Source organism: Pongo pygmaeus, chromosome 2 (assembly GCF_028885625.2).
Source record: "Pongo pygmaeus isolate AG05252 chromosome 2, NHGRI_mPonPyg2-v2.0_pri, whole genome shotgun sequence".
NCBI classification, from domain to species: Eukaryota; Metazoa; Chordata; class Mammalia; order Primates; family Hominidae; genus Pongo; species Pongo pygmaeus.
In genome coordinates, this window is record NC_085930.1 from 66,317,648 (window position 1) to 66,335,742 (window position 18,095).

The 18,095-nt window shown below is 52.6% G+C and overlaps 1 protein-coding gene across 4 annotated transcripts in view; it reads left to right on the plus strand.

The window, feature by feature from the left end:
* The window catches only part of VGLL4 (vestigial like family member 4), a 168,082-nt gene extending 150,000 nt beyond the window's left edge, over window positions 1–18,082 (plus strand). For all 4 annotated transcript variants that reach the window (XM_054481316.2, XM_054481315.2, XM_063661721.1 and 1 more), the window contains 3 exons: window positions 9,178–9,400; window positions 14,685–14,808; window positions 15,311–18,082. In XM_054481316.2, the coding sequence (XP_054337291.1) occupies window positions 9,178–9,400; window positions 14,685–14,808; window positions 15,311–15,582 (619 nt within the window). In that variant the 3' untranslated portion in view covers window positions 15,583–18,082. The remainder of the gene's footprint in view (window positions 1–9,177; window positions 9,401–14,684; window positions 14,809–15,310) is intronic.
* The last annotated feature ends 13 nt before the right edge of the window (window positions 18,083–18,095 follow it).

An 18,095-nucleotide genomic window follows, 5' to 3' on the forward strand; every position in this document is an offset into this window, starting at 1 on the left:
CAAACTGGGTGGCTTAGGGTAAGAAAAACATATGGTCTCACCGTTCCTGGTGCCTGAGATCAAGGTGGCAGCAGGGCTGGCTCCTTCTGAGGGCTATGGGGAGCGTCTGTGCAGCCTTTCTCTCAGCTGCTGGTGGCCTCTGGCATTCCATGGCTTGTCGATGACGGTCTTCTCTCTGTCTTCACATCTTCTTCCCTCCGTATGTGTCTGTCACTGTATCCAGATTTCCAATGTTTTCTAACAGGACACCAGTCATATTGGATTGGAGCACACCCTCATAACCACAGCTTACTTGGTATTCGGTAAAGACCCTATTTCAAATAAGCTCACATGCAGAGAACCTAGGGGGTTAGGACTTCAGTGTCTTTTCAGGGGGACACAGTTCAACCCATTACAGAAATTAAAGGCAATTCACAGAATAAAGTAGAATGGTCAGTAAGTGTATGAAAAGATGCTCAACTGCGCTGGTAACTGAAGAAATGCAAATTAAAACAACAAGAAGGAGTGATTTCATGCCAGGAGAATGGCAGAAATCCATAGGCTGCCAAGGCCAGATGTCACCGAGGATACACAGCAGCAGCAGCGGTCAGCCACGGCCATCGGAGGGACAGCAAAGTGGATGGCCGCCTTCGGAAGGTTTCTGGCCACATGTGCTGAAGTCGAAGGTGGATGACCTGCAAATACTGACCTGAAAGAATGTCAGAAGCCCTGGTCCCCAGCACCAGGAGACATGTCTGAGGACTTAAGCCCTCTGGGGCCATTTTCTTTCTTTCTTTCCTTTTCTCTTCTCTTCTCTTCTCTTTTCTCTTCTCCTTTTTCTTTCTTTCTTTCTTTTCTTTTCTTTTCTTTTTTCTTTTCTTTTCTTTCCTTCTGTCTGTCTGTCTGTCTTTCTGTCTTTCTGTCTTTCTGTCTTTCTGGAGACAGAGTCTTGCCCTGTCACCCAGGTTGGAGTGCAATGGCTCGATCTTGGCTCACTGCAACCTCTGCCTCCCAAGTTCAGGCGATTCTCCTCCCTCAGCCTCTGGAGTAGCTGGGATTACTGGCGCCCACCACCAAGCCCAGCTAAATTTTGTATTTTTAGTAGAGGGGGATTCACCATGTTGGTCAGGCCGGTCTCAAACTCCTGACCTCCGGTGATACTCCTGACCTCAGGTGATCCACCTGTCTTGGCCTCCCAAAGTGCTGGAATTACAGGTGTGAGCCACTGCACCTGGCCTATGGGGGCCATTTTTCATAAGGAAAAACCAAAGAGTGCCCAGGCGCCAGTCCATAAAGGAACAGGTACATATGCAGTGGTGTATTCGTATGGAAAAATACCACAGAGCAGGCAAATAACATGGATAAGCCAGGTCTCTGTGTTGGAACATGGGTAGAGCTCCAAGACCACATGAGGGAAAGACACGGTTGTACAACAAGACATACAGTGTGCTGGCATGCTGGAGTGTGAGGCATGCTATGGATGTGTGCTTCCAGACACATCCACGTGTGGCAAGAGGATGACAGTCAGGTAGCAGGAGGCACCAAATACAAAACAGAGGATGCCCCAGGGGATGAAGAGAGGGGAATGGGACTGAGGAGGGCCGGGAGCAGGGACCTCATGCATCTGCATGTTCTGCGGCTTTCATCATGGCCAGAGGAAAGAAAAGGCCCGAAGCAAATATGAGAGCGCATTTTCATTTGCTAGTTCTGAGTGGTAGGTACATGGGTCTTTGTGTTTTCCTCCCTCCTGGAAAATGGAAAGGCTTTGGAGCCAGTCCAATATATATTGGAATCGTTGTACTAGTTTTGTAAACTTAGAAAAGTTACTTAGCCTCTCTGAAGCTCAGTTTACTTATTTGTAAAACGGAGATGATGCTTATTTTGCAGTGGGGCAGTGAATTTACTAAGATAAGGTCCTAGCATATGATTGGGCATGTCCTTCAGTAAATGAGAGCTGATGATAATAAAGATAATCAACGTCAATCACTTACTCAGAGATTCCTCAACTTTTTTTTTTTTGAGACAGGGTCTCACTCTGTCACTTAGGCTGGAATACAGTGGTGCAGATCTCAGCTCACTGTAACCTTCACCTCCTGGGCTCAGGTGATCCTCCCACCTCAGCCTCCAGAGTAGCTGGGGCTGCAGGTACGTGACACCACGCCCAGATAATTTTTGTATTTTTAGTAGAGACAGGGTTTTGCCATGTTTCCCAGGCTGGTCTTGAATTCCTAGGCTAAAGCCATCTGCTGGCCTCAGCCTCCCAGAGTGGTGGGATTACAGGTGTGAGCCACTGTGCCCAGCCAATACGCTTCTCACTCTGGGACTGCAAGCCACAGCTGTCTTGCGATAGATGGAGCAAATGAGTCCTGTGTTGCCTGGTCCATGGAGTTGATTTCTGAAATCTGAACCAGCAAAAAGAGGGACACTACCTTTGTGGGGAGTATTTTATTTTTATTTTCTGAGACAGGGTCTCACCCTGTTGCCCAGGCTGGAGTGCAGTGGTTCTGTCATGGCTCACTGTAGCCTTAACTTCCCGGGCTCCAGCCATCCTCCTGAGTAGCTGGGATTACAGGCATTAACACCATGCCCAGCTAATTTTTGTATTTTTTGTAGAGACGGGGTTTCACCATGTTGCCCAGGCTGGTCTAGAACTCCTGGGCCTAAGCAGTCCACCTACCTTGGCCTCCCAAAGTGCTGGGATTACAGGCGTGAGTCACTGTGCCTGGCCCCTTTGTAGAGAGTTAATGGGGAAAACGTTACGTGGGTGGATGGTTGTGGCAGCGATGCTGGCTACAGTGGTGGCATTCGCACTCGGGTTTGATTCCCTTGACTTTTTGGTGGCTTTTTCTCAATTATTAAGCAATGTTAAGCTATGGCAGTAGTTGCTGACGCATAGAAGGCAGAGACAGTCTCCGCCCTGTGTCCCTGCCGGCAAGGATGGGTCCCGCTGTTGAAGCCAGGAGCCTCAGGGTCATCTCTGTCTTTGGGACAGTCCGAATGCCAGTATTTTCCCAGCTTTTTCCTGCCCACGACACACTTCTTGCCATTTGTACCTAGGAGGGTGTCTCTGCCTCAGCCTCCGCCACGTCTGCAAACATCATCTTCACCCAGGCCTTCCTTTGCAACCACCTCCCTCACTTCCCGTCTAAAATTGGCACAGAGGAGTGACGCAGCTTGACCAGGATGTCTTGGGGACACACCCAGGCACCTTGTTGCTCGCTGGGAAGCAGTGAATTCTCCCACTCACAGGGGGAGAGAAGCCACGGTGATGAGTTCATTCCTGTGTGTGCGTTGTGGGGCGCTTTGGATGAGCTCGGGGACATTTAGAAGCAGGGAGGAGGTGAGGAGGACAACAGAAGGTGAAGGAAGGAACTAAAGGGAGAAGACATCTCCCACTGTTTATGCCCAACATTTAAATGTTCCTTAAATTCTGCTTTTTCAGAGAAAAGTCTTTTCCACCAGTCATTTTCTCCGAAATCTCCTTAACTCCCTTGTCATTTGCCACAAACGCTGTTAACTGGACTCACACATACTATGTGTACCTTAATGATCCATTCACTCTATGGACAGTTATTAGAACATCTGGTATGTGGTCACCTGTGCAGAACCAAGGAGATTAGGGCATGGGGGCTGCAGTGTCAGCCTTCCCAGGAGTGCACGGTCCAGCCAGGGACCGGGGTCCCCTGGGAGCTGTGCCTCAGGAGCTTACTGACTGAGAAAGCCAGCACGGCAGGACTGTCTGGGGACAGGTCTTGGTGGCCGGCATCTCCGCACTGCTCCTTTCCTGCATCTCTGCAGTTGGGGCAGGAAGGTGGGTGGAAATGGTGCTGGTGGGTCAGAAAGGCCTCCTGGAAACTTGGGATGGAGCTGGGAGGTGATGGAGAGTCTCTTGGTGGGCCTGGTGTGGCAACCCTGAGCGGCTGATGCCACAGGGCCGGTGTCTGTGGTGGGTGGCATGTCTAGGCAAAGCCTTCATCTGCTCCGCCTTGGCCATCTCTTCTGTAAAACTGGGATGCTGCTGACCTGCCCTGTGCACATCAGAAACCCCAGGGGGCAGCGGGTAAAGGTTGGGAGGAAGTTCTTTCTATATTATACATGTAAAATTTTATTATTTAAAAAGTTATAGTAAATTAGCAGAGCATACAGCTGACCACTTTAACCAGGTTTAAGGGCACCGTTCAGTGGCATGAAGTCTGTTTTCTGAGGAAGCTTTTTAAGATTAAAGATGTGCTAGCAGTCTTATTTATTTAAAGACAGGGTCTTGCTCTGTCACCCAGGCTAAAGTGCAGTGGCGTGACCATGGCTCACTGTAGCCTCCACCTCCTGGGCCCAAGCGATCCTCCCACCTCAGCCTCCAAGTAGCTGGGACCACAGGTGCATGCCACCATGCCCAGCCAGCAACCTCATTATGATGTGTTAAGACTGTGTGAACGACTGGCTGTCCTGCCAGTTCTCAGAGGTCGGATTCTCCTGTAACTGCTGCGGTGGGGGGAGAGAGGACGAAAGGGCTGGAGATGGGGCTGTGTCCTGGCCCACTCACTGGCCCTGTGCTGGCCCCTCCTCCTTTGAATCTCTTGTCTCCACCTGGACTCTGGTGCTTGGGGGATGTCTCTGCACAGCCTTCAGTCTACTCCTGCCAGGCAGCGCCTGGCATGGGGACGGGCTGCTTTGCCGCCTCAGGATGTTGTTTTTTGGGAGGCCAGGGCCCAAGGCTGCCCTGGGCCTCATCTCTTTCACCAAGTGGGAGCACCTGCCATGCCATGGTGCTCAGGGGCCTTTGGGGACCCCAGAATATATCCTCAAAATGTCTTGTACCCATACCCCCTCCTCAGGCAGAAGAACTCAGACTCAGATCAGTGTAGCTTGTGGCGGTCCATGGTGAATGAAGCCCAGCGCAGGCTCAGAACGTCAGGTGATGGGGCTAAGGGCTAAGCATCCCAGAGCATGTTTGTTGGAGGGTGGGAAACTCATTTTAATGAGCATCAGATAGATGCAGCACACTTCTTTCACATGATGGATTCTTTCAATGTCGCTGCTTGGAATCTGGTTTACTTTTCCCCAAATGTTAAGACATTCTTGGTTTCTCAGCTTAGAGAGCGCATGGCCTTCAGTCCTCAGAAAACTCTGTCCTGGATGATAGTGTCGTAGGCCTCTCTTTCCCTCCCTTCTCCTTCCATCTTTCTCTGCGTGGGCAGCTGGCATTGGAAGTGCCCGCCTAGGATGGGGATGAGGCCCGGGGCAGGGCCGGGTGCCGTGCAGCCTCAGCGGCTCCGATGGGCCTGGCACGGAGCCACTCAGAGTCCCTTGGGTGTTCACGGGGATGCCGTGGGCTCTCTCGGGCACAGTCCTGACCAGGAGCGGAGGCGACTTCCATCTCCCAGTCAGGATGCGTGCGGTTTTCTGCCGTCCCCGGGAGCACATGACGCCTGGGAAGCAGTGGCCGGGAGGTGATTCATCCGGGCGAGCCAGGCCTGGAAAACAATGTCTGTCTTGAAGCTCCGGGAACCAGGAAAATGAGCTGGAAATGTGAGTAATGTATAATTTTACTAAAATTAACCAGCCAGTTCTCCAGGCCTTTGCTCGCTGGTTTCAGTGTCTTTGTCTGACCCATAGTGCCCACTGTGCTGTGTTCCACGGACTGTCTTTCCAGTTAGTGTGCCTGGAAGTCCCCTTCTCCCTGCTGCCCTGCGTGGGGTGGGCGCACAGTGGGGCTGTGGGAGCACAGATGGCAGATTTAGGTGCAGGGCTGCCCCGTCCTTACCTCTGCCCTGGCAGCTGGCGGCCCTAGCAACCCTCTCCTCTGTGATGTGGTCTCATAGTCATGCTTGGATTTCCTGAGGCGCAGCTGAGTCATCTGCGTGACTCTGCCGTGCCCCTAGGACATAAGGTGCGAGGAGTGGGCAATGCCTTATGTACCACAACCTTGGCTTTGGACGTGGGCAGACGCGGCCTGACCTTTAGGCTGCTCCTCCATGCCACCCAGGGGTGTCTTTATCCTTGGACTTCTTTAGCCCTGTGCCAGCTCCCATGGCGGCGGTGCCACCTTGCTTGGAGCCAGAGCTGTCACTTGGGAGCTGCCACCCCTCCCGGGCCTTTCTGTCCCTGCTAGATTGTAAGCCCATGAGAAGGCAGGGCTGTAACCCTGCAGTTCTGTAACCTCCACAGAATAGGGACTTAACTAGCACTGGTCGAGTAAACAGAAGTCTAAATGCGGAGGCAGACTGTGTCTGAGGCGCTCCTGAATTTGGGACATGAGTCCCCAGGTCTCTGCACTTCATGAAGCGGCCCGTGGAAGCATCAGCTGGGGTGGAGAGAAGCCATTCACTCATGTTGTTAACTATGAAATTGTATCTTTATCTGAATTTAGAAGGGAGCGGGACACTGGAGATGAGGATGTGTGGTGACACTGATGAACTGAGTATTCAGGAACCAAGTCCCGTTTAGGTAGAAGCCAGCGGATCTCAGGCCTGCTTGGCCTGACGTCCGTTCAGCGGAAGGTCTTCTGGTGACGTTGGCGTCTGGGATCATAACCCTTGAGGCATTCATTGCAGAAACCTGTGCTGTCTTCTGAATCGCCACAGACAGATGACATTATGGACAGGCTGTTTCAGTATTAAGGTTTTTAGTATTTTAACGTTTTGAAAATCGCCAGGATCTGTGTGGCGTGGATGGAACCTACTATCTAGACTCTGGCCGGAACATTTTCTTCCATGGTTGTCTTAATGGGCTGAACATTTAATCCTTAATTGCTTTTAAGACATTCTGTGTCATCAGCCAGAGAATAAAGGGGAAGAAAAAAAACCCGTAAACGAATACTGGGTCTTGTACAGCTAATCACCCTATAATCAATACACTCGGTTTAGGGCTGACAGGGTTCTCTTGGCGCTCACTGAGGGCTGCCCTGCGCCGCTGTGATTGTTTTGGTTTGTGTGCTGTTTGTCCCCCATTTAGAGTCCTCTGGGTGGATCTTACTACGACCACAGGGTTACATGGGGACGCCGAGGCTCGGAACACCTCGGGGCACTAAGCTGAGCGCATGCCCCTGCTAGAGATGGCGCAGAATGATGTCACAACATCACAGCTGAGGCTGCGCTCAGGCCCCCTCTGGTGCTTCTCCTGCTCAGCCCTTAACAGCTCACCGATTGGGCTGCAGAGTTGACTCCTCAGCCCTCCAGCTCTCCAAGATTCTGCCCATCCACAGTTCCACTCCATGATACCTGCCTTTCTTACCCGGTCACCCATGCGCTGCTTCTCTTCATTCACTCGTTAAGTCTCCGTGCACCCATGGTAGCAAAGGTAATGAGACAGGAGGGACTCAGCGCCCTCAGAGGCTCCCATGTGTGAGGAGGGGCGGGTGCATAGATGAAGATATCGTTGACAGTGGGTGATGGGTTCTATATTAAAGGTTTGCACGGGGCACTTTGGGATTTTACACTGCAGCTGTGGTTGTTGGCAGTGCAGGACAGGGGGAGGAGGGAGGCTAGAGTGGCACCGCATGCAGAGGAATAGAGTGGCTGCATCTTATTTGAGGAATGGCAAGTAGACGGTTGGAACTACGGAACACAACATTTGGAGGCGTGAAGCCAGAGATGAGGATGGGAAGGTGGTCAGGCCCAGAGGCTACCAAGGCCCGTGCTGAGCTGCTAAAAACATTCACTAAGGGCTGGATGTGGTTGGATTTGCTTTATAAAGAGATTGCTCTGGAATGGATACAAGCAAAACAGGAGATCTGAATAAGGTTGGTAGCTGTCTCATTGTCGATATCCTGGTTGTGATATTGTACTGTAGTTTTACAAGATGTCACCATCGGGAGAGTCAAGGTAAAGGGTACATGGGATGGCTGTGTGTTGTTTCTGACAGCTGAAGTTAATCTACAGTCATACAGTGATAGGTATGCCTATCACATACGTGTGTGTGTGGTGTGTGCGTGTGTGTGTAACATTCAGTGTGTGCATTTGTGTAACATTCAGTGTGTGCGTGCATGTGTAACATTCAGTGTAACATTCTGTGTGCATGCGTTAACATTGTGTGTGTAACATTCATTGTGTGTGTAACATTCAGTGTGTGTGTGTGTGTGTAACATATTCAGTCTGTGTGTGTAACATATTCAGCCAGTCCGGGACGGGGGCTATGGCTGCTGCTTCACCAGGGCAGGCCCAGGCTTTTCTGCTAGTTAAGACAGGTGACTACTTACAGACTCTGAAAATAATTTGTATTTCTTAAAATTCACTCAAATCATAATTCACCACATTTTTCTTTAAAAGACAAGCTCATTAGTTATGGAAAAAGATTACTCTGTCAGCGGAGAACATGGTGGATTCAAGGGGCAAGACCCAAGGCAGATGGAACTGTGGGACCCCTGGAATAAAGCAGGGAGGGTGGACCAGGGCTGGCCGTGCCTTACCTATGTGGGGTTGGTGTCTCATAGATGCAACACGTAACGCTACCTTCAGACTAACACATCAGATGGAGGTGGTGCTGACTGTCTCACCTGGATTCCACGTGGCGTCGCCTGGGTGCTCAGCACGTGGCCAGGGCTAGTGATGGACCTTCTGGACGCAGGTCACTCTTGCTCGTGTGTCCTGGACGAGAGAGCTGCACGCTGGCTCCCTACAACGCCCCAGGAGCACCAGAGCACACGCCACCACTGTCAGCCAGGAGCCTGAGCTGATTATTCCACCACTCTGAGTCTTGGGGTTCTCGTATGGAAAGGGGATGGTGGCGGCATTGCCTGCTTAGTGCTGTTAGGAAGATGAGCTGAGCAGTACTGTGGAGGCTTAGAATAGGGCCCCGCATGTAGGACGCAGCCAGTGAATCTGGATCGTTGTTAGTGTCCCCGTCCTGTCCAAATGGCAGGTCCTTATCAAACCAGCTTGGCCTCCAGCTCCCCAGGCTCCCAGGGAGTGGAGATTATTATAGAAGTGAACAGAGAATCAGGCAGAGGACGCCACTGAGTCAGGGGCTCCATCTTCTATGGAGCTGACTTTGGACTCCGCTGGCAGCAGCCTCTCCGGCACCCAGAGGCTTTGGTGTCCGGCTGACCCGGGCTGGCAACCGGCTCCTCATCTTGCTGCCCAGCCACACAACCTGAGCTTCAGGGTAAAAAATTAAATAAGCAACACGGAGTGCCTGGCACACAGTCACTGTCCCCTTTGCCTTTCAGAAAACGCCCCCTGAATGCTCATTCCTCTTTTTCAGGAACAAGACTGCCAATGGAGACTGCCGCAAAGACCCCCGGGAGAGGAGCCGCAGCCCCATCGAGCGTGCCGTGGCCCCCACCATGAGCCTGCACGGCAGCCACCTGTACACCTCCCTCCCCAGCCTTGGCCTGGAGCAGCCCCTCGCACTAACCAAGAACAGCCTGGACGCCAGCAGGCCAGCCGGCCTCTCGCCCACACTGACCCCGGGGGAGCGGCAGCAGGTGGGCCTCTATCTGGGAGGGTGGCAGGGGGAGTCCAGGGGCTGGGGGACTGAGCTGGATGGAGATCCCCGAGCAGAGGACCCCAAGGGCGGTGGTGAGGGAGGGAGGTGGTGAGGGATGCCACCCTTCGCCTCTGTTCTGCACTTGGGACAAGGGACAGCAGAACAGGAGTCCTCTTCTGCTTTTACTTCCTGCCCAGACCTGCCCGGGCCTCGCCTCTTAGCACTCACGGCCTTGGGCAAGGTGAATGTCACTGGGGCTTTATCTCTTTCCTCCCCCAGTACAAGGGTGGTGTACTGAGGTGTTTCCTCCAGCAGTCTTCTGTGGCAGGCCTGATTCTCTTAGGATCAATGTAGTCATCCTCAGGGGGGCTCCTACATTTCTCCTTTAGAAGGTCACACGGGTGAAGGGAAATGTCAGGTTGCTTTGCCTGGGGCTGGGGTCCTGCACAGTTGATGGTCACAGGGTTGTGAGCCCATGCTGGTCAGAAGCCTATGATTGGTACATAGGGATCTTTTTCTATTAAAGGAAAATAGGAAATTAAATGATTGCTTAATAAACACAGCTTGCTTGGTAGAAACAAATCTTTTTAAAAATGGGGTTCCTGGGGAAATATATGGGAGAAGGCAGCAGCATTGAGAAGGCTCAGAATCACTGCTTGAGCTCTCTGAACCTCCAGGGACTGCGACCTAATAGGTCCTTAGTCAGTAGTCAGCATTTGCTAAGACTGACAGAGAGGATGGTGCCGTGCCCCGAGGGGGTGCCTCCGGGCTCTGTGCATTCAGCTGCAAGAGCCTCTGTGTCCCTGTGGTCCCACCAGGGCTTCCCTCCAAGCAGCACTGCCTGGTGTCCGTCTCTGATGGGGTCTGTTGGAACTGCAGGTGGGGTAGGCCCTGGGAGTTGGGAGAGGTGGTTCTGGTGCTTGGGAATCCCGGTGAAGCTGAGAACAGTTGCCCATCTTGCCTCAGAGCCTGACATGGTAATCCTGTTTGTTTGATTCATCCATTTAACAAAATGGCACAGACCCCTGCTGTGTGCCAGGGGGTACCAGAAGCCAGTCAAGCAAGATGCAGTTTTTGTTCTCAGCACGCTCAGTTTTAGTCTGGAGGAAAGATCGCTGATGTGTCTGATGGAACCCGGGGCCAAGTTATCACTGCTGTTCATTTCAACGTTTTACTAGTGCTCACCATTTTTACCCAGCCCTCTGCAGAGCAGAGCTGTGGGCAGCCAGAGATGTGTGTGTGGACACTGTCACGGCCACAGGGAGCTCCCAGTCTGGTTGGGGAAATAGACGTGAGAAGAGAGGATTGTGCTCTTGGGCAGCAGCAGGGGCTGGAACAGAGGCGTGTGGGCAGTGCGACCCACAGGGACCCGCTCACTGCCCCCCAGGGTGGGCAGTGGACCTTTCTACTTTGTGAAGCTCAACAGGCATTGTAATGATGCCATGAGCCATGGCCTGAACCGTGCAGGCAGAACCTGGCTCTCTGGCCATTGCCACTGCTGTTGGGGAGTCCCTGAAGGACACGGGTATGGAGGGGAGGATTCAGCTGTAATCTCAGAGCACCCACATCCAGCCTCTGGCCCTTGATGACCTGGGGGACGTCACTGTGAGCCTCACAAGCTGTCTCTGCCCACAGGGTCAGGGTGGGCCCTTGGCGGGCTTAGTGTTTCCTTGGATGATTTATTTCCTTGACTCTTCAGGGCTCTTGAGAATCTTGCAGTTGGTTTTCGGTCACAGTTGTTTTGCAAAAACTGAACTGCTGAACAGAGTGGCCTGACTCTCTTTACCCTGTCCCCCTCTCCCCAACCTGGAATGGGCCTGGCTGCCCACGGCACACGTGGCAAGGGCCCCTTCTCGTGCCTTGGGGTTCCCGAGCAGCTTTCCTAGGAGGAAGAACCTCGACTCCCCAGCTATGTCCTTATGGGATCCTGGCCTGGACTGAGGACAAAGCCAGGGGCCAAGCTGCCCATTTTCCTGGGAAGGGCACGGTGGCCCTGGCTGGAGCTGTCACTTTAGGCTGGGGTTGGTCAATCCTGCCCTCCTTGCCGTGGCTGCTGTCAGCACATGTCATTCATGTCGTAACCATTCGTGGGGCTCCTTCCTGCGGCAGCGTGGCGGGGCCGAGGCCATGCACTCCAATCTGAGCTGGGCTCAGGCGCTCTGCTGAGGACACCAAGCAGCCACGTTGCCTGTGCTCCAGCAGCTCCGAGGCCCCTTCCTGGAAGTCTGTTGGGTGTCATCCTGCAGCTCAGAGCCAGGGAAATGGCAGTGGGGAGGGGGCTTCTTGGGCTGACAGCAAAGCTCTGTGTCCACAGGCAGGCAGGATGCATGCTGCAGCCCTGTGGGGTGGACACAGTGGAAGCCTTCCTCTGTGTGGCAGAAAATGTGACTCAGATCTCTGGGAACTGGGGCAGGAAAGTTCCCAGAGGGGCATGTATGGGGAGGCTACAGAAAGTGTCCCCCCATTTCATGTTTGTGATAGCAGCTCAGGATAGACAAACACCAAGAGGGTCGCCTTGGGCAGCAGCCAGTGAGGAGAGCAGGATGGGGTTAAGGTTTGCACATTGAGAGCTGGGCGTGGTGGCTCACACCTGTAATCCCAGCCCTTTGGGGGGTTGAGGCAGCGGATCACTTGAGGCCAGGATTTCGAGACCAGCTTGGCCAACATGGTGAAACCCTGTCTTTACTAAAAGTACAAAAATTAGCCAGGCGTGGTGGTGGATGCCTATTGTAATCCCAGCTACTCGGGAGGCTGACAGGAGAATCGCTTGAACCCGGAAGGCGGAGCTTGCAATGAGCCAAGATCGCGTCACTGCACTCCAGCCTGGACAACAGAGTGAGACTTTGTCTTAAAAATAAAAAAATAAAAAAAAAAAAGTTTGTCGCAGCCAGCCTCGGGGGTTGCTTTCAGATAGGAGAGGTGGTGGGAGCCCTCTCCCCCGGGGCAGCCTCTGTCTGAGGACAGTCACAGGTGGGTGGGGCAGCGGGTGAAGGGGTTAGTGACAGGGCTCATCCTGGACCTGCCACAAATCCGCAGCGTAACTTCCAGCAGGGTGTTTCTGGTCTTCATTTTCCCCATCTGGAAAAGAAGGGTGTGGGGGAGGGGAGCCTCGGGATCCCATAAACGCTCACCATCTAGAGGCCTGGGGCCTGTTCTAGGTGGACGAGTCCCAGCCTGCACTCAACCACAGAGGCGGGGGCAAGATGCCTGACTCCAGCTCGGGAGGACGGGTGGTGAAGCCAGTCCCAGGAGGGCTCACGGGCCACCCTGCAGCCTGGGTTGTAGGGAGGAGGAGAGGATGTCCAGACACTGAACATCTTCACATCTGTAGGTGACCGGTTAAGGCGATTCGCCCCAGCTCAGGTCAGGAGATGCCCTGAAGGTGGTCTGATACCAGTCAGCCAGCCTGCCCTGCTGGTCCCTTGTTAGAGAGTCTCTTCTGAGGTGGCCTTTCCTGCCTTGGATAGACTGACATAAAGGCTGGAGAGTGAGCTCATTTCATCTTCCTTGATTGCCCCTCCCTGTGCTTGAAATGTCTCCCCAGTTCCCCACATTTGCGTGGGTCAGGACACACTCGCTGCAAAGAACAAGCCAGCTGAGCACAAAAGGGAGTCTTATTGGGAGGACCCTGGGGGGGTCTCCTAGAGCCCAAGGTCATGGGTACAGCCAGGCTCGGGAAGGGCCTGGCCGTCTCACTGAGAGCTGGACAGGGGCAGGGCCCTTCTTCCTCCTGGCTCCGTGCGTGTCTAGGTCTCGGTATCCTGCTCTCTTGCTGTTGCTTGACCCCTGTGGTCAGCCAGTGTGAGATCTGCTCCAGGCCTCATCTTTCGGTCCCCAACCCCCTTTCTGAGCCTGTCTGCTCAGCACTGTGAAGTCCCTCACCTGAGGCCCTGTCCACAGGCAGAACGTGGACATTCAGCCCAGCTCCACCTGCCCGGGTTCTCTCTGCGCCGCCACCTGTGCACACCATGGCCATACGAACCCTGGGCAGCTCTGTCCCACTGGTGAAGTGTTGCGCCACTAAGAAACCCTGAATTCTTGGTTTGTCTGCTGTTGCTAAGCCACATCTCCCCCTACCCTGGCGTGTGTCATTTCTTGTTAGACCCAAGCACAGGCCCTTATGTTTAATCCCAGTTCATCCTTGTGGATCCACATTTTCATCCTAGAATCCATTTTCGCCATTCCCAATCACTGTCTATCATGAGAAGGTCTGGCATGCAAGCCTTTTGTGTTTTTATACCAGCTACTGCTCTGACTTTAATGGAAAGGGCAGGCTGGGGAGGATAAGGCCCAGCGTCCCTCTGGCTGACACTGCTGTCACCATTGGTCCCTGTGGGGTGATTTCAACCAGCTCCTTACTGGCTGTCCTGGAACTCAGCCCACATACTCCACCACCTTGTCCTCGGGGGTATTGGAAGATACTTTTCCTGGGGGGAACCTGAGGAAGTTCTGTTTAGTTCACAAATATTTTCTGTCCCAGGTTCCGCACCAAAGCTGGGGGGCCAGACATACAGCGTGGTGTGCATGGTCTTACGGGAGCACCTGGACAGACTGATGCACTTGCTGAATCTTGGTGGGTTAGGGGAGCAGGAGTGAAAAGCGGTGGTGGGGGGCGGCGGTGGCCAGTGAAAGGCTTCACAGAGAGATCTGAACAGCGTGGGGCAGACAGCGTGGGGGTGGCGGGGAAGGAGAGAGTGAGGCTGTGCACAGGGCAGATCGGGCTGGGGTGGGATGTGTGCCGTTCTACACTTAGGCATATTTCCTCCATTTCCTCTCTGTCCCGATTTGTAGGTCATCACTGAGGCCAACTCGAGCTGGCTTTGGCTCAAGCAAAATGCTTCCAGTTAATTGCCGTGTATTGAAGTGTCCTGGATGGCTCCAGGCACACCCGCGGCTCAGTGGACATGATGGGAAGGGCTCTGGGGACGTTAATGGGAGAAGCGAGGTCCCTCCTGCAACCCTTTGCCCTCCACAGGATGCCCGGTGTTTGTCTTAACAGATTTGAGAGATGGGTACAGACCAACTCAACAGTTGAGCTTTTGTCCTTTGTACCCTCACTGATCCAGACACCCATGACCAAGGGCCACTACACACACCCTTGGAGCTGCGCTCACTCTGGATTGGCTGTGTTTAGCAACGGGACTCCAGTGTTGAAGTGGGAGGTGGCAGACTGGGTCAGGAAGGGCACCAGGACAGAGCCTGAAGGGTGCTGGGGAGGGCCCCAGGGGTGGTGCCCAGTGCTGAGGCAGGTCTCCACATACTGACACCACTCCTCCCCGCAGAACCGGCCCTCCGTGATCACCTGTGCCTCGGCTGGCGCCCGCAACTGCAACCTCTCCCACTGCCCCATCGCGCACAGCGGCTGTGCCACGCCCGGGCCCGCCAGCTACCGGAGGCCACCGAGTGGTGAGTGTCCTGCGCCTCCTCACCTGTCACAGCTGTGCTAGTGGCAGCAGAGCCCTTCTCTGTCATGCTGTTGGCCGAAACCTCTTGCCCCTGAGCCCATCTATTGCTGAGGTTGAAAAAGTATTTTTTGAGCACGTCCAGTGTGCGCCTAGCGTTGCGCATGACTTGGGTGGGAAGGGCATGAGAAACACACTGCCCCACTCAGTTCCAGGATCTCATGCCCTAGTTGCAGGGAGGGCAGCAGCTACTGTTATTTAAATTTAATGCCACATTCTCTTTCTGAACTCGGACTCTGGCCCAGTGCAGTCGGTACATCACCATTTTACAGAAAAGTGACCTGCCCAAGTGCCTGACTTAGCCGGGGGAGGTGGGTTCTCTGTTTGCAGAGCCAGTACTGATGGTGGCAGCCAGTCCAGTTCTGGGCTGCCTGAGGGAGAGTGCTGCACCTGTGCCGGTCTGCAGCCAGCTGTGTCTGACTGACTGCCTTCCTGCTTGCCTGCAGCTGCCACCACCTGTGACCCCGTGGTGGAGGAGCATTTCCGCAGGAGCCTGGGCAAGAATTACAAGGAGCCCGAGCCGGCACCCAACTCTGTGTCCATCACGGGCTCCGTGGACGACCACTTTGCCAAAGCTCTGGGTGACACGTGGCTCCAGATCAAAGCGGCCAAGGACGGAGCATCCAGCAGCCCTGAGTCCGCCTCTCGCAGGGGCCAGCCTGCCAGCCCCTCTGCCCACATGGTCAGCCACAGTCATTCCCCTTCTGTGGTCTCCTGAAGGGAGCGCCTCCTCCAACAACACGTGGATCTGCATGGTTTGCCTGAGCTTTGAACAGTCAGTACTTAAAAAAAAAAAAAAAAAAAAAAAAATCATGGGGGTGGGGTGGGGGGAAGGGAAGGGATGGTTTATTCGCAAAAACCATGTTGTTGGGATTTTTGTTCTGTTTTTGTACTTGCTTGGTATCCGTACAAGGGGGCCCTCAAACATGATAGCAGGAACTACGTGTGGAACATCTGTCTAATGTAGCATCCTTACTTCCTGCCTCAGTTACCAAAGAAACCTCTGATGCAGGTCTGCTGCCCCGACGGGGCCAGGACTCCACAGCGCTTTCTCAGTCACAAGCCATGATGAATTGGTGACTCAGACGCTTTGTGCTTTTTCCTTTGCTTGAGACCGGGGTGTGTGTGGCTCAGCTTCCACGGCGTGTTTGGTTCGGTCCATGTGTGCGCGTGTGTATACTTGAAGAGAACTGTCGTGTCTGATTTGCACTATTGGAGGAGGACTAAAGTTGCCTGACAACTTTGTGTGTGATGCCAGAACTCTTGAGGGCAAACTGCTGAAAAACAAAGGGTTTAAGGATGACATTTCTGACCATTTGTGTGTTTGTTGTTGTTACTGTTTTTGTTTTTTTAATCTAGACAATACAGCTTTGGAAGGGGAAGTCTCATACAGGTTATAGGTCTTTCTCTCTCTAGATTTCAGGTGCTTGCAACTGGACTGCAGACTCTACCAATCACGGGCATTTTACCTTCTCTGAACACTGCAGTTTGTTAGACTAGAGCTGAGGTTGGAGGATTCCATAGTGCTTTAAACGTGATGCATGTTTTAATGGAGAAAAAAATAGCTGGTTTCTATTAATTATATAGACAGTAAACAAAAACCTTAATACTTACTATCTTCTTTTCAGAATTAGTTTATTTTTGTCAGTTACAGTCCTAGATATACTTACTGCTGGTACAGTTGTACTCTAAGATTTGTATTTGATATTCACTTTACTCACAAGTAGTGCGGGAGGCCAGCTCCTGGCAGGCCCTCGTGATGAGCAGTGGGTCAGCTGCGGTGTGGGATGCTGGAGTTTGGCTGCAGGCTGACATCATTTATTTTTGCATCCCTGTCTTGCTTTGTTACAAGCTCCCAGGGGAGGTGGGGTTTGCGTCTTCCAACTTCCCTACATGCAGAAACTGCTCCCTTTGAACTCTCTTGGCTGAATAGCAGATTACTGACAATCTGTGATATGGTGTTTTATACGCTTCCTCGTACGCTGGGGCCAAGGCAGTATACATTCCTCTAACTTTATACTGTTATTATTGCATTTATTATTTGCTATATTAATAGCTACTAACTAGAAATTAGATGAAGCAAGCATGACAGACACAGCTGTGGAGGTCACAGCTGCTCCTTTTTGGTCAATGAGCGTTTCTATCCCCGCCCCCTGGGGTGTGCTGTGTCCCACCTGGCCCACCAGAGGCTCACGACGATGGCACCTGAGCAGGTGACGCGGGTGTGGTCACCTCACCTGCAAGGCTTTGTGGACTCTGCACACTGTACGACCCCTGGTTTTACAGTTTAGCTGTTGAATTTTGGAAATTGGCACTGGGTGAAAAGGTCGGAGGGACTGGCTCTTCTTGTAGTCACAGAGTGGCTGCAGGCCTTTGAAAAGTGGAGGAAAGAAAAGCCCTTCTCCTTGCCCCGCACACATTTCACTCCCACTGTACTGGGCTTCCAAGCTTTGGCATTCAGGCCCCTATATTTTCTGTAGGAAAAATCGTTGAGAACACTTTTTTTATATAGGTAATTTTAAGACCATCATTACGCTGTGCGTAAAGAATGTACAGAGAAATTTGTAGGTATTTTTTGAAGAACATTAATTTGTTAATGATATGTAGCTATTTAATTTTTCCCTTTCCTATTGTAATCATTCATTTTTTTTGTTGTTTGGAAAAAAAAAGTTGATCTTTTTTTTGTCGTAGATTTGTCTGTAAAAGTGCAGGAACACAGTTATTCTATGAGAACACTGCATCTGCATTCATAGCCACTAGTTTGTTATTGCTACAGGCTACTGAGCGTCGTAACAGGAAAACAACCCACTGCTGACCGGCTCGGTGGAGGACACTCCTGGGACAGGTCTCTTTGTCAGTGAACAAGGGCGTCACTCTGGGAGGGGTCGGCGGTGCTGGCGGCCAGGTCCCTGGTGCACTGACCTATCTGGGATAGGCAGTACCCTGGAGGGGGGCCTGGGGCAGAGGAGGCAGCAGAAAACCAAACATTTCACTGAGAAAGAGCCCCCTCCCTGCTCAAAGAAGGGGCTCCGTGAAGTTCTTCCCAGAGCCGCGCTGCCTGCAGTGCGCTCTGACCTTCTCTCCATATGTGTAAATCTGTAATATACCATTCTCTGTGGCCTGTTTTTCCTGGAAGAAGAAAAAAAAAGGTTTGGCAGGCCATCTTTTTTTGTACTTAAAAGTAGCCTTAAGAACAATAATAAAGTGCTCTTAAACCACATAGTGTACACG